We start from the raw sequence: 11,441 nt of genomic DNA, 5'->3' as shown, positions 1-11,441 counted from the left end.
CTTGTTCTTGCAGCTGTGTCCGGAGCCCGAACCCGCCTCGCCCCCGCTATCAATGTGTCTAGCTGGGGGCGGGGGGCTGATGTGCAGGGTACAAGCTTGTAGGATCGGGTGCAGGTGGGGGGCTGGAGGTACCTAAAGTGCCGGCGCGTGCAAAGGGACCGGGGCGGGGGGAGCTGGCGGGGGGATGCCTTGTGCCATAGGGGGTCCGATGTTTGGGAGTTTGAACTGGGGGACGCCCCTTCGAGCATCAGTTTCAGTTTCCTGGACTCGTTCGTGCCCTTCGAGCAGAAACCCAAGAGCCTGTGGATGGGAGAAATGAAACTTAAAGGGGGGGGGGGTAATGGAGTCATCTGGGGAAGGGTGGAGCAAAGGGATGGGGATAAAAAGGCGCGTCCGGCTCGTGTCCTGTAGCAAATCGACACCCTCCTCTCCAGGGCGGCCGCGTGTCCCGCGCCCCGTCCAGCTGGGCAAGGTAAGGAGCCAGCCAGCCCTCTGCGCAGCGCACTGGCGGGGGGGGGGGGAGGCGTTGGGCTTGTAACCTCCCCGGCGGGAGGGGGGGAATTTCCCCGGTCCGATGGGCAGGGACCCTGTTTGTGGCTTCCGCTGCGGCACGGGCAGCGCAGGCTGAGCCCGGGGTAAGTGGCGGCGTCTCCGAACGTGAAGTCTTTACATCGGGAGTCGGCGCCTTTTAAACCATGAAAATTCAGATCAACAAAGAGCCGGATAAGAAGGCAGGAGGCGGGGCGGGGCGGGGCGGAGGCTGGGGGGGGGGGGGGGGTGCCGGAGTTGGGGCAGGGATGGAGGGCTCAGGGCAAGGGGTTGTATTTATGGGGGGGGGGGGGTAGCTAGGACGGCAGTTGTGTCCGGAGCCCGCCCCCGCCCCCGCTGTCAATGTGTCTAGCTGGGGGCCGGGGGCTGATGTGCAGGGTACAAGCTTGTGGGATCAGGTGCAAGCGGGGGGGTGGAAGTACCTAAAGTCCCGGCGCGTGCAAAGGGACCAGGGCGGGGGGAGCTGGCGGGGAGATGCCCTCTCCCAGCGCAGCGACCGCGGCTGGTGCCACAGGGGCCCGGTGTTTGGGAGTCGATCCCTGCGCGTGTGAACTGGGGGAGGCCCCTTCAAGGCTTCGTTCGTTTCCTGGACTCGTTCGTGCGCTTGGAGCAGAAACCCAATAGCCCGTGAATGGGAGAAACGAAACTTAGAGAGCGGCGGGGGGGGGGGGGGGGGGGGGGACTACAGGGGGGGGCAGGTGATCAGATGCAGGAGTCAGGGTAGGGGACGGGGGCTCATGGCAGGAGCGGTGGAGCAGGGCTGAGAGCAGGGGGGTGGGAGGGTGCAGGGTAGGGGGTTGGGTGTGTGGTGGGGCTTAGTACAGAGGGGGCGTAGGAATTAGGGAGGAGGTGGAGGGTTAAGGGCAGGGGGCTGGGAGGTCTGGGGAGGGGCTTACCGGGATTGCCCATGAAGGCGAAGATGGTACTGCTGGGGGGGGGGGCACAGTTTCCACTCTTCCCTCTCCCCCCCCATATCTCCTCAGGGGGGCAGTGGCTTCTGGCCCTCCCCCAGTGTGTCCTGGAGTGTGTGTGTCGGGGGTGCTGGGCTGTGGTTCCTGGTCGATTTCCCCCCCACCCCCGGTCTCTGTGACCACTGTGCCATCCCCCCCCCCCCCCAGCATCTCTTGGGGGTGGAGAGGCTGCCAGGCTGCGGTTCACAACCCCTCGGTAAGAGCAGCATCAGGCCGGGCAGTGCGGGACTAGCTCCCCTGGACATACGGCTACCCAGGCAGATGCTCTGGGCCAGGCACTGGGAGGTTGCCAGCTGCTGCCCAGGGGGCGGGGGAGGTGGGGGGGGGGGGCGGATGCGGATAGACAGAAAAGGCGGGAGTGGATTGCGGATCGGCTGTGAGATGTTTCCAGCCGATGTGGATGGGTGGGTTGGGGATCCACGTTGTGCTAGCCACACGGGACTCTACCTGGGAGTTCTCCAGCGGTATTGCGGGGGCATTCAAGTCCTCCAGACCAGTGTTGCTCAGCCTGGAGGATGCAGCCTGCAGGGGGTCACAGGCTGGGATCAGGAGCGCTGCAAGTGCAGGGCTGGCATTAGGGGGTAGCAAGCTGGGCAGCTGCTGGGGGTTCCATGCCAGAGGAGCCCTGCAAAGCTAAGTTCTGGGCTTCAGCCCTGCCACGCTGGGCTCAGGGGTCAGACAAGGCTCCCCAGTGGCCACTCTCTTGTCTCATCCCTCCAAAAAGCAGCCCCTCCCTTTGCATATTATGGAAAACAGTCCCTTTCCTGGGACTTCGGTTCTCCTGGCACAGCCCAACCCCGACCTTGCTTTAAGTTAAGAGAAGAGGAAACTTCCTACCAAACTTGGTGGCCCGAGCTCTTGCAGTTTAGGAGGAGTTCTTGAACAAAGAGACTTGCAGACAGACACACAGACAGGTGCACTCTAAGGCTGTGTCTACATTGGCACCCTTTTCCGGAAAAGGGATGCTAATGAGACCAGTCCGAATTGCAAATGCCCCGGGGATTTAAATTTTCCCCGCGGCATTTGCAGGAACATGGCTGCCGCTTTTTTCCGGCTCGGGGCTTTGCTGGAGAAAAGCACCAGTCTAGACAGGGAACTTGCGGAAAATAAACCCTTTTCCGGAAGATCCCTTGTTCCCGATTTTAAGTAGGAATAAGGGATCTTCCGGAAAAGGCTTTGTTTTCCGCAAGTTCCCTGTCTAGACTGGCACTTTTTTCCGGCAAAGCTCCGAGCCGGAAAAAAGCGGCAGCCATGTTCATGCAAATGCCGCGGGGAAAATTTAAATCCCCGGGGCATTTGCAATTCTGACTGGTCTCATTAGCATCCCTTTTCCGGAAAAGGGTGCCAATGTAGACACAGCCTAAAAGTACAGCTCCATGGATTGTGTTGAAAGTGAAAGTCGGCAATTGTTCAGTCCGTGTGCTGGGCCCCTTCTGTATTGCCATGTGCTGCGTTCTAAGCCAGCATAGGCACCAAGGCTGTGGCTTTCCTGGGACTGGAGCACCCATGTAGAAAAATATAGTGGGTGCTGCTGGGGGAGGAGAAGCAGGGTCAGAATAGCCTCGGGTGAGGGTCGAAAGGGGGCAGCAAGAGGCAGGGTGGGAGTGGATACCTGGGGGAAGAGGTGGAGTGTGGGTGGGGCCAGGAGCACAGTGGTGAGTCGTGCACCCCCTGGGGAAGCAGAATGTCAGCACACAGCAAGTCTTTTTAAGAGAGGGGTAACTTGTGGGGCCCAAATCAGCCTCCTGGAAGGGGTACAGGAACCGGGAAAGGCTGAGACCCACTGGGTCAAAAGGGACCATCTAGCCTTAACGTCCATGGGCTGGCTTATAATGCACAGCCCTGTGGAACAGGCAGCCGGTACTGCCGACGCGCTGGTGGTATGATCTGTGGACTGTCTCTGAAGGGCATGGGAATGGGACCCCTTTGGGGAAGGCTCGATCTCCGTCTCCCCTCCGGCAGAGGGGATGGCACCTCTCTCCTCCATGTCCCTGCCCCCCGTGAAACGCCAGGCAGCGGCGCGGTGCCAGGGCACAGAGATGGTTTCCCTTTTGTACCTGCAGGCGCCTCACGGGAGGAAAACTCAAGCAGAACCATGTGGCGCCAATCCCAGCTTCTCTTCCTGCTGTGTCTGCTCCTGTCCGGCGGCTCTGCGTATGCAGGTACCTGTAGTGTTGCTTATCTCCCTGGCCCCTTAAAATCAAAATGAGGTTGGTGCTGGGGCCAGGGCCTGCATGGACGGTCCTGGGGACTGCATGGTTCTGCCGGTGTCCCTACCCTGGAGGTGAGGCCCCCTGCTCCGTGCAGTCCTTGCTCTATTCCCGGCACACCCCTAAACTCCCAGGGGCATGGTGGCTGCTTAGGCGACAGCCACAGCGTCACAGGCTGGCAGGGTGTAGCCCGAGAGTACCCCTGAGCGCTCTAGTGAAGACACGACAACGTCTCAGGGGCTCCCAGCCTCCTGAATCTCTCCAGGCCTGGCCTCTGCCCACACATCTGTGTGCTTGTTTCAGGTGGTTTTCCTGTGGTGTGTAACGGCAGCTCGTCTCCTTCCGAGCCCTGGGGAGGGGGCAAATACTCCTAGAGCGGCGCCAAACGTGAAACCAAAGGGAGAAAACGCTGGGCACTGGGACCTGATCCTGCCACTGGGTCCCTGCACGCACGTGGCTCTGAGCACAGGACCAGGGTGTGGAAACAGCCTCGGCTTAGGTGCCCCTCTGGGTGTTTCAGGGAAATCTGGCTTTGATTGGACCCGTGTAGCAAGTACAGAAGGGGGTGGTGGGAATTATGACACAGAGAAGAGTGGGAGGGGATGGGGGCATCGTACGAGACCGTGTTGTTTGAGGAATTAAAGGCTGTGTTGTGATAAATACGCACACGCTTTATAGATTCTGAGCCTAACTTGCACCGCAGCCTTTTCTGGCTGGAAGGCCCAGTGGGTCAGAATCCAGATCACTGCTTCACCTAGGACAACATAGCGACATGCTCGTTGTAGTGTATAAAGGAAGTCCCTACCCTCTGCATGCAGAGAAGGCGTGTCGGTGTTCCCATGCGTGGATCCGACTGCAGGGTTGTGGCTTAAACAAGCCTCTCTCCCCTGCCAGGATCCATTCTTAGCTTGTACTAGAAGATTTACCCAGCGTTGCTCAGGTCCTTCAGGGCAGGGGCTTGAGGATGTGGGAGGCTCAGGGCAGGGGTGGGGATGTAGGAGACAGGGCAGGGGTTGGGAGGTGTGTGGGGAGACTGAAGGGAGGGAGTCGGGTGGCCACTGGCTGCTCACTGAGGCTGTCCCAGCGTAGTAGGGGCTGGACTGCCAGCTGCCAGCTACTTTGTGGCTCTCTGGAGCTGTCGGGTGAGCGGGGGTGCTTGCTTGCTGCCCCCCAGTGGTCATTCTGGATTATAACTGTGCCTGCTATTACAACCCTCCCTCTCCGTTCGATGAGAAACAATCCCATTCCGCACACATCCCATTGCCCAGCCACAACCAAACCCTGACCTTGCTTTAAGGTATGATAAGAGGAAGCTGTCTGCCAAATGTGGCGGTCCTAGCTCTCACTGTTTAGGAGGAGCTCTTGAACCAATGGACTCACAGAGGGGTGGACGGACACGCAGACACAGACAGATGCACAAACTCTCTTCAATATATAGTAGATGTGCATAAAGCAGCAAACATTAGAAACATTTCCAGCCTTCTCTGACCCAGAAACCCCAGTAAAGAGAAAACTGTCTTTGCCTGTCTCTGTAGATGAGGAAGAGGACGGCTGCGGATTCATGGATGCTCTTCCTTACATGGTGGTGGGAGGAGGTGAGTTATTAATGCCCCTCCCCAATGGAGCCTGGGCATCCAGGGACAGGGGGAAAGGTGCATGGCCCTGGAGTAGTCCCGTCCATGCAGCGCAGGGTCATAATGGTGTTGAGTTTGTTTGTTCTCTCCACAGCACAAGGCGGGGCAGAGGTGGGAACCTTTTTTGGCCACTGACCCACAGAAAAATCAGTCGGGGGCCACACACAAGTGAAAAGAAATAAACCCCTCACTGATGTGCCCCCAGCTGAGGAAAGACTCCTCACATTCCCCTTGCACATCCGAGCCTGGGGGGCCCAGCCTAGTCGATTTTGTGTGCTCCAGCCCCACAGTGGGCAGTGGGGTGGCTGGAGCGCCAGCCTGGGCTCCCCAAGGCTGGAGGGGGCCCTGAACCTCGCGGGCCGGATCCAGGCACCACACGCAGCCCCCGGTCCTGAGGTTCCCCACCCCTGAGGTCGGGGGAGAGCGGCTGCTGTCTAACGCTGCAGACAGCCCTTAACTCGCTAACGTGCCCATGTAAACCAAACCGGGCTTTCCTCCTCTGTGGCGAAGCCTCGCTCGGGCCGGCCGGTGTGGGTTGTAACGGGGGCTGAAGCTGAAATGCCTCCGATCCAACCAGTCTCTCTTTGCTGCAGCTGCTCTGGTGTATGCAGGACCAGCCGTGCTGGGTGCGTTGGGCTTCCAGGCCACCGGCATAGCAGCCGAATCCCTGGCTTCCTACTTGATGAGCTGGTCCGCTGTGGCTTCGGGTGGCGGCGTGCCTGCAGGGGGAGTCGTGGCCACGCTCCAGAGCCTCGGTAGGTGGCACGTGCTGGAGGCTGCCCTGTGCAATGAGGATTTCAAACCCTGCATGGGCTTTAGCAGAGCCGGTTCCCCTTTCGCTTGCCTCCCTCGCTCAGGAGCGTTACGATGGGGGTTGGCTTGTAAGAAGAGGGGGGGCTGGGAGTCATAGCACTTGGGGGGGATCTAGGGGTCCCGATGGAGACCAAATGCCCCCCTGCGACATGCAGGCAAGAGATGAGAGAACCCCTCCCCAGGGAGTTACTGTTCAAGGCCAGGGGCCGGCCCACAGCCCAGCGGGAGTATCAGGCTGCGGGGGCCATGTGTCTCTGTGCCATGGGAGGGCTTCATGCACCTCCCTGCCCCCAGCACCATCTCACAGCTCCCATTGACCGGAAACTGGCCAATGAGAGCTGCCTGGGCTGTGCTTGTAGTACAGGCAGTGCGTGGAGCCCACCTAAGGGACGTGCAGTGTGCAGAGATGTCATTTGAGTGGTTTATGGGGGTGTGGCAGGCAGGGAGCCTGTCTGAGGATCCCACAGGGCAGCTGGCTGGGAGCTGCCTAGGGTAAGCAACTCAACTCTCTGCCCCCTTTCTGAACCCATATCCTCCCCCAAACCCTGCACCAATTCCCTGCCTCTGGTCACAGCCCAAACCTGTGCATCTCCTCCTGCACCCCTGGCCCAGGTCGCAACCCTCTCTCAGACCCTGCACCCCTCTGACAGCCCTCTTCCAGGTCAGAGTCCTCACCTGCACCCAAACCCCTCCTGGAGCTCCCACCCCTTCCTGCCCCCCAATCCTCTGCCCCAGGTCACCTCTGCCCTAAGTCATCCAAACTCCCTCCAAGACCCCCACCCTGCATATCCTCTTTCCAGAGCTCCACTCTGCACTCCACTTCCATCCCAGACCCCGCGTTCCCTCTGTGCACGGTGCAACCCTGGCAGTGGGGGAGGGCTCCGTGCGCGGCACACAGATAGGGTTGCCAGGTGTCTGGTTTTGAACTGGACAGTCCGGTATTTGAGGGTTCTGTCAGGGAAACAAATTGAGAAAATGCCGGAGACAGAAAATGTCGGGTATTTTCTAATTAGGTCAGTTTTATTATTAGCAGGTCAGTTTTATTATTAGCAGGAGTATCCGTATCAAATTTTTATTATTTTATTATTAGCAGGAGTATAAAACCCAGGGTTGTGAGTTCAATCCTTGCGGAGGCCATTTAGGGATTTGGGGCAAAAATTCATCAGAGATGGTACTTGGTCCTGCTGAGAAGGCAGGGGACTGGACTTGATGACCTTTCAAGGTCCTTTCCAGTTCTAGGAGCTAGGCAATCTCCATTATTATTTATTTTATTTAGTACGTAGTTGCGTCCTGCCTGGCTGGTACACGCTCACACTGAATGAGTCCCACTGAATGAGCGTGTCTACCAGCCTGGCGCAGCTACACAGTAGAGAGGCAGGGGGTGGGGGCAGGGCCCAGGGGGGATGGAAACCCCGAGGCCGGACTCGCCTGTGCACCCCACCAGGACTGTGTGCAGGATGGGCAGCACCCCCGGATCTGCATGAGTCCTGGTCAGCTCTGCTCCCCGCCATCCGGTTCCCCCCGGCAAGCCCCGCTCCCCCTGATCCTCTCCCAGTCCTGCTTCCGGTTCTCCCCCCTCCCTCCCCGATCTCCCACAGATCCTCTCTTGGCCAGCACTACTCCCCTCCTGGCCAGTCCCCCCTCCCGTTCTGAGATCAGGTATGTCCAGCATTTTTTTGAAACCCATCTGGTAACCTTATGCACAGATGGAATGAAGAGTGCGGTCGTTGACCTCTTACCAAATTCTTTGAGTGCCACCTCTTCCCCCCCCCCCCATCAAAAACTTTTGCCCACCCAGGTCGAGGGTGGGAGGGAAGCACAGACCAAGCGGCAGCGACTTCTTGCAGGCAGCAGAGGCAGGGACAGAAGCCAGGAGCGGGGACTCCTGCTTGTGCAATGGGGAAGGTCAGCGTGGGACCGTGACTCTCCCCGTACTGAGCGTGTGCAGGCCGGCGTCTCGCCGGGACAGTGCGGGCGTTGGCTTTCTCCCGTGTGCCGCGGCTTGTCTGGGGTCTGCACTAGCCAGTCATCACCTTTGTCATTGCTCCAGGGGCTCAAGCAGGCAGTGTGGCATGGGGGTCGATTGGCAGCAAGCTGGGCTACTCTGCCCACCAGAACTTCATCTGTGGCAAGAAGCAGAAGTCCAAGAAGCCGTAATCCCCCACCGGCGCCCCTCCCCTCCCCTCCCCGCCTGAGCCCTGTCGGAGGGCTCCAGCGCTGAGCTTTGGGTGATTCCATTTCTGTTTGTAGTCTCTCCAGCCCTGCAGTGACTAATATTCTGCTTCTCCGCTGCCCGTGGACCCTGGTTGCAGCCGCCCTCTTAGCCTCCAGGCCCACCTGTCCCCAGCCCTGCCTGGGCTCCCACCAGAGCATGGGGCTTGCCGTTCTCTGACAGCGTCCCTGACAGAGTGGAGCTGGGGCTTGCAAGCCGCCATGCCCTGACTCCGCTGCCCTGCGGGTGCACCAGGCAGGCAGAGCAGGGCGGCCTGATCCCCTTCCCCAGCAGGTGAAGCCCTGAGTACCGGGGAGGGGGGGTGAAGTCGATGTGGGGTGCACACCTTCGTGGGTTCACACATTTTTACCGGTGCCCCTGGCCAGAGCATCTCTCCCTCCCGCCTCTTCCAAGGCCAGCTGGGGGAGAGACGAGGCGGCCCCATCGCTCCTCCCTCCCCCCCAGTCACTGTCCACCCAGCCGTGTTCAGGGCCTGCCCACCTGTCGCTTTCTGACGGTCACTGTGGCTGCCAGATTTCGTCAGGTCCTGGGCAGGGGGGCTGGCTCTGGGCCCCCAGAAGGGGTGGGACCATGGGTGGAAGGGGTGGGGCTGGGAGCTGGTGGAGATTTAAAGGGCCTGTAGCTACTGTGGCAGCATCTGGGAGCCATGGGCCCCTTTAAATCACAAGTCCTATAGCAGTTGCCCTCTCACGGGCGGGCCTGCCCATACAGCCTGTGCACGTGCCTGTTCTCCGGCCTGGCCACTGCGCTGTTCTGCATCCACAGGCACAGCCCCGAGGGGTCTCACTGCAGCCGGAGTCACAGGGTGCACAGAGCAGAAGCAGCGCCTGTTTGGACAAGGGTTGGGGGTCTTCCAGGATCCGGCCAGTGGGCAAACTGAGCCCCTGCCAGATCGCCCCTGCGAGTCCTGGTCTCCTTTCGAAACCAGAGTGTGAGCCGGCCAGAGAAACGAGGCATTCGCCCGGTAGCCCCGACATTCTCCAGGGTCGTCTCTGTCCACACTGAGCCTGTATCGCCTTTGTGGTGGGACGCTCGCTCCAGCCACCGTGCAGCCCTGTCAGCTGGGGAAGGCTGGTGCTTACGGTTTGATTCCAAAGTGAGAATCCGTTCCCCTGATTGCCCGGGGCCCTGTTCATGTCGGGGCGCAGCTGCTACAGGAGTGGCTGCTCCAAAGGCCCTTAATACTTTCTGTGTCCATAGAGAACCAATAGAGCTTCTTCCTGGTTCCCATGGCGACTGTCTTTCCCTGCCCCATCCCCGGGTTGTGATCAATGGTTCCAGCCATCGAGCGTAGCTTGTTGAAATAGACGAGTTGATACAACACACTGATTGTCGGCTGCCTTTTTTTATCGCACCTCACCCATCAGCACCCCCTCTCGCTTCATAGGATAAGCTCCTGGGGAAAGGGATGTTGGGCCAGGCTGTTTCCCTTGATGATGGTGTCACTAGGGTTACACCGTTCTAGCAGATGAGAATCCCGCCCCTTGTTTGGACCTGTAGTGGGGGAAGCAGCTTGCCAGGACACGGCTGCTACCCGGCGGCCGCTCCAGAGCCACAGAGATCTGAATAGCCAGTATTGTCTCCAGGTTCACTTGTACGCTCCCCCGGTGTCTCTTAGGCTACATCTACACCGCAGGTTTGTTGCAGAAGAGGAAATGCAAAGGAAGTGCTCATTTGCATCTCTTGAGATCCTTTTTGTGGAAGTGGATTTTGTGATAAAAAGCCCCGTGTGGACTGTGTAGTTGGACTCATCTGGCCTTGCTTGGGAAACTGGAGGAACAAAATTTAGGAAAGGAGGGGACCCTGAGCCAGGGAACCCCCAGAGCCACAGACCCTGGGGGCTGATGGCTCCTGGCCCACACCTGACCTTGTGAGAGCATTAGGACCCTCCTCCCCCCAGGACCGAGCAGCCAGCCCCCAGGAGAACAGTACGAAGTCATGTAGCAAGGGGACTTCTCTTTGCAAGGTTGGCTGAGGGATCCACCTGCCCTGCCTTGACAAGCCAAAGCTCAGAGCTCACCTCTAACCCTGATGGCTGGAACCAGATGCAGAAGAGCCCCACTCACAGTACGAACAGCAGCCGGCTGGCTTCACAGCGGTGTAACACATCGAGGGTTTAACCGGCCCCTCGGCCCTGCGCCGCAGCAGGCACACGGATTCCTTCTGCTCAGATAAGCCCAGCGAGCTGAATAGAAAGGCTGGCCGGCTTTGGTTTTGGTTTCTGGAGAGGGGGGATGGCAGGTGGGGAGCAACCCTGGGTGGAGGGGAAGTTACATGCGGGAGGGGTGCCCCAGCTGAAGGTGCTGTGGGGGGCAGGGCGGGTGCCCAAGCCATTGTGCACATGGGGGTGGGGGCACTGTTTGCCAGTGGGGGAGGGGAGGGGAGGAAGCGGGTCGGTTATGTAACCTCGCAGGTGGGAGGAGGCGAGTCCCAGGAGGCTACACACAGGAGGGGCGCCCAAGCTAGAGCCCCTAGCTGCAGGGGGCAGGGTGGGACCCCGATCAGGTCCAAAAGTACCTTAAAACCTCCTGGAGGAAAGGTTATCCTATGCAAAGTTTGATTGCAGTAGCTCTTATAGTGTCCAAGTTATTAGTGTACAAACATTCTCCTTTATATATTAGATATTGGCCATGAAATGGTCCCGTGTTGTCACCTGCACTTTACAGCTGGGGGAAACTGAGGCAGAGAGGCCCCCAGCAACTTGCCCTCCCGAGTCAGACAGCAGGTCAGTGGGAAGAGAGTCCAGACTCTCAGCCCATCTTTCTGAAAGCAGGACCACTGGTCCAGCCAAGAAAACGAGAGCGCGCTGGGGGTCGGAGTAGACAGGGTCAGGTGGCTAGAGCCAGGAGAGGAAACAGCCGTGTACCACAGCAGCACGGGAGGTCCTGGCTCACGGCAAGTTCAGTTTACTAGCCCTGAAGAAGGGGTGTTCAGCTGATGTAGGTCCCCGGGGACGAGTCCCTGTAGCATCAGTGCAGTGCCCAGAGAGATGCTGCCTACTGGGGCCTTATTTTCATGTCCATGTATTTGT

General features: G+C 59.3%; 1 protein-coding gene across 4 annotated transcripts in view; it reads left to right on the top strand.

Moving 5' to 3' along the window:
* The first annotated feature begins 325 nt into the window (after positions 1 to 325).
* The window catches only part of IFI6 (interferon alpha inducible protein 6), a 30,503-nt gene continuing 19,387 nt past the window's right edge, over positions 326 to 11,441 (top strand). Inside the window, exons 1-6 of one of the 4 annotated variants that reach the window (XR_012897664.1) lie at positions 326 to 472; positions 3,584 to 3,682; positions 4,034 to 4,229; positions 5,266 to 5,325; positions 5,958 to 6,119; positions 8,228 to 8,972. Coding sequence is in view for 3 of the 4 variants with exons in the window: in XM_075909144.1 (XP_075765259.1) it covers positions 341 to 472; positions 3,584 to 3,682; positions 4,034 to 4,229; positions 5,266 to 5,325; positions 5,958 to 6,119; positions 8,228 to 8,334 (756 nt within the window). In the remaining variant the exon portion in view is untranslated. Of the gene's footprint in view, positions 473 to 594; positions 636 to 3,583; positions 3,683 to 4,033; positions 4,230 to 5,265; positions 5,326 to 5,957; positions 6,120 to 8,227; positions 9,734 to 11,441 lie in introns of those variants that run through there. The other 3 variants (XM_075909144.1, XM_075909145.1, XM_075909146.1) reach the window with 3 other exon arrangements.

The sequence above is a fragment of the Pelodiscus sinensis genome, chromosome 25 (genome assembly GCF_049634645.1).
Source record: "Pelodiscus sinensis isolate JC-2024 chromosome 25, ASM4963464v1, whole genome shotgun sequence".
In the NCBI taxonomy this organism is placed as follows: Eukaryota; Metazoa; Chordata; order Testudines; family Trionychidae; genus Pelodiscus; species Pelodiscus sinensis.
This window is presented reverse-complemented; position numbering and strand designations above follow the sequence as displayed.